This window comes from Octopus bimaculoides, chromosome 14 (genome assembly GCF_001194135.2).
Source record: "Octopus bimaculoides isolate UCB-OBI-ISO-001 chromosome 14, ASM119413v2, whole genome shotgun sequence".
NCBI lineage: Eukaryota > Metazoa > Mollusca > Cephalopoda > Octopoda > Octopodidae > Octopus > Octopus bimaculoides.
Genome location: NC_068994.1, coordinates 44,697,766 through 44,700,069, shown reverse-complemented (window position 1 = coordinate 44,700,069; position 2,304 = coordinate 44,697,766). Strand labels below are relative to the sequence as shown.

The following is a 2,304-nucleotide window of genomic DNA, read 5'->3' as shown; positions in this document are numbered from 1 at the left end:
TCTAGGGATCTTTTGTGAAAGAAAGCCTTTCAATGGATAACATTTAAAATGTAGAAGAAAACGGAGACTAATTTAAAATTTATAAAATTTCAGTGCATAATTTGATTTTAAGTCTATTTTATAAACTCTTCTAATAAATGTCTGGATTTGTGGTTTTTACAAATATCTTTAAAAATTTCATTTGAAGAAACAAGAACAAAACAAAAAGAAAAAAAAAACCTTCGTATTTGGCTTGATTAATAAACATAATAGTAATAATAATAATCGTAATAATAATAGTAATAATAATAATAATAATAATTATAAATGGTGACTATATAACAGGTGATAACATCATAGAAATTCACAAATAGCAAAAGAAATTGAACTGTTATTGGTGACAGCTGGATACAGGTAGCAATCTGCTAGGTTGTCCTGTCTCGTCCCTTTTTTAATTTTGTCATTGGTTTTTGAGTCAGTTACTTAAAATCCAAGCAAAAAATGGCATTATTTCAGAGCTAAAGGAAAAAACTCCAAATAGAATCAGAAAAATAGAAATAGTCTGGATATGATAATAGTAGTAATCATGCCGAGTTCACAAAAAAAAAAAAAAAGTGTGTGTGTGTGGGGGGTGTATTAATTAATTGTTTGATATAAAAATAATTCATAGAAAAATGTTTTTGTTTTTTTCTTTCGCAATGAAAAAGCTAAAGAGGAATTGACGGGAAAAAAAAACAACAAAAACAATCTTTTAGTAAGCTGATTGATTTTCTAATTGTTTGGAAATATTTGGTTGTTTGCTGCAAATATCTGGGATGCATTTGGATACATTTGTATGGTTGGAAACACAGGTGTACTTGGATACAATTGTATAGTGGTAGGGTACATTTGAGTGGTGGCCGGATACATTGGGGCGTTAGGTAAGTTTGTGTGCTGGGGGATCTCTGTAGTATGGTGTCGTGGTACATTTGAATGCTGGGGTGGCACATTAGGAGCAGTCGTGGTCGGGTGGTGTGTAATATTTAACTGGTGATTGTTGTTGCTGTTGTTAGGATTTTCCCCAGTGTTGCCTGATGAGGATGATGACGATGATGTTTGCTGAAGAGTGCAGTTCACTTTTTTGGAACATTTATTAGTTCGTTGATGGCGCTCGAGGTGATCTTTACGAGAAAATGCGTAACCACAGGTTGAACATTTGAAGGGACGTTCACCAGAATGAGTTTTCTGATGCTCTTTTAAGTGGGATCGCTGTAAAAATGTTTTTGAACACACGTCACAACTGAACAATTTTTCTCCCAAATGACTGCGTTGATGTCTCTTCCAGTTTCCCTTTTCAGTGAAAACTTTGCCACATATGTTGCACTCAAATGGTAAAACAACAGAATGAATACGTTTGTGCAGGCTCACGAGAGATCTTTGAGAGAAAGCTTTCCAGCAGATGTCACAGTTCAATGGATTCTCGTGAGATTTTGATCTTGAAGGAGTTGTCTCTCCGCTTGGTTTGAACTGTTTGTTACCTGTATGTATACGACTTTTGTGAACTTGTAAATGTGTACGTTGAGAGAATGCCTTTCCACATTCATCGCATTGGAATGGTTTAAGTGCTTTGTGAATTTTCTCATGAACATTTACACCAGCTCTCTGAGAAAAAGCCTTCCAGCAAGCTTTACAATTAAATGGGTTCTCACTTTGATACGGAGGCGAACTCGTGCCTCCGTTGTTATGGTATGGCTGGAGAGGTTTCTCGTGTGTCTTCATATGTCTCGTTAGATCACCGCTACGAGAAAAAGTGCAACCACAGATATCACATTTAAATGGTTTATCTACCGAATTAATCACTGTGTGTCCCATGTTTTGTTTCTGATTCTGTGAAGCCCTACCACAGACATCACAATTATATGGATTGTCATCGTAAGAAGAGGAATGAAGAGGCGGTCTTGATGTATTGTTCGGGGACAGAGTTTTGGTATGAATTGCCATATGTCTAGAAAGGTTGCCATTGCGTGAGAAGCTGTGGTCACAGATATTGCACTTAAAAGGTTTCTCTCCAGTGTGAGTAACTTGGTGTTGCTTCAAGTGATATTTCTGGCTAAAGGCTTTGCCACATATGTCACAGTTGAAGGGTTTTTCCATTTGGTGAGTTAGCTTGTGTCGTTCTAAATTGTCATATCTTGAAAATGTCTTCATACAGATATTACAATTGTACATTCGTTCCATATTATGAACTGATGAAGAATTATGCATCTGGTTAGACACAAGCATTGAATTCATGACAATGAAAGTATCAATTTTAATAATTTGAAAAAAAAAAAAAAAAAAAAAAAA

The 2,304-nt window shown here is 35.3% G+C and overlaps 1 protein-coding gene across 1 annotated transcript; it reads right to left on the bottom strand.

Annotated features, from left to right (window-relative positions):
- Positions 1 to 270: 270 nt before the first annotated feature.
- Positions 271 to 2,289, bottom strand: LOC106872902 (zinc finger protein OZF). The gene has a single exon (XM_014920077.2). It carries the CDS (start codon positions 2,248 to 2,250, stop codon positions 751 to 753), a length of 1,500 nt encoding a protein of 499 aa, XP_014775563.1. The 5' UTR covers positions 2,251 to 2,289; the 3' UTR covers positions 271 to 750.
- Positions 2,290 to 2,304: the final 15 nt, after the last annotated feature.

What these genes read in the sequence shown, in the direction of transcription:
- LOC106872902 (XM_014920077.2), bottom strand. Translation starts at nt 2,250, where the DNA reads ATGAATTCAATGCTTGTGTCTAACCAGATGCATAATTCTTCATCAGTT.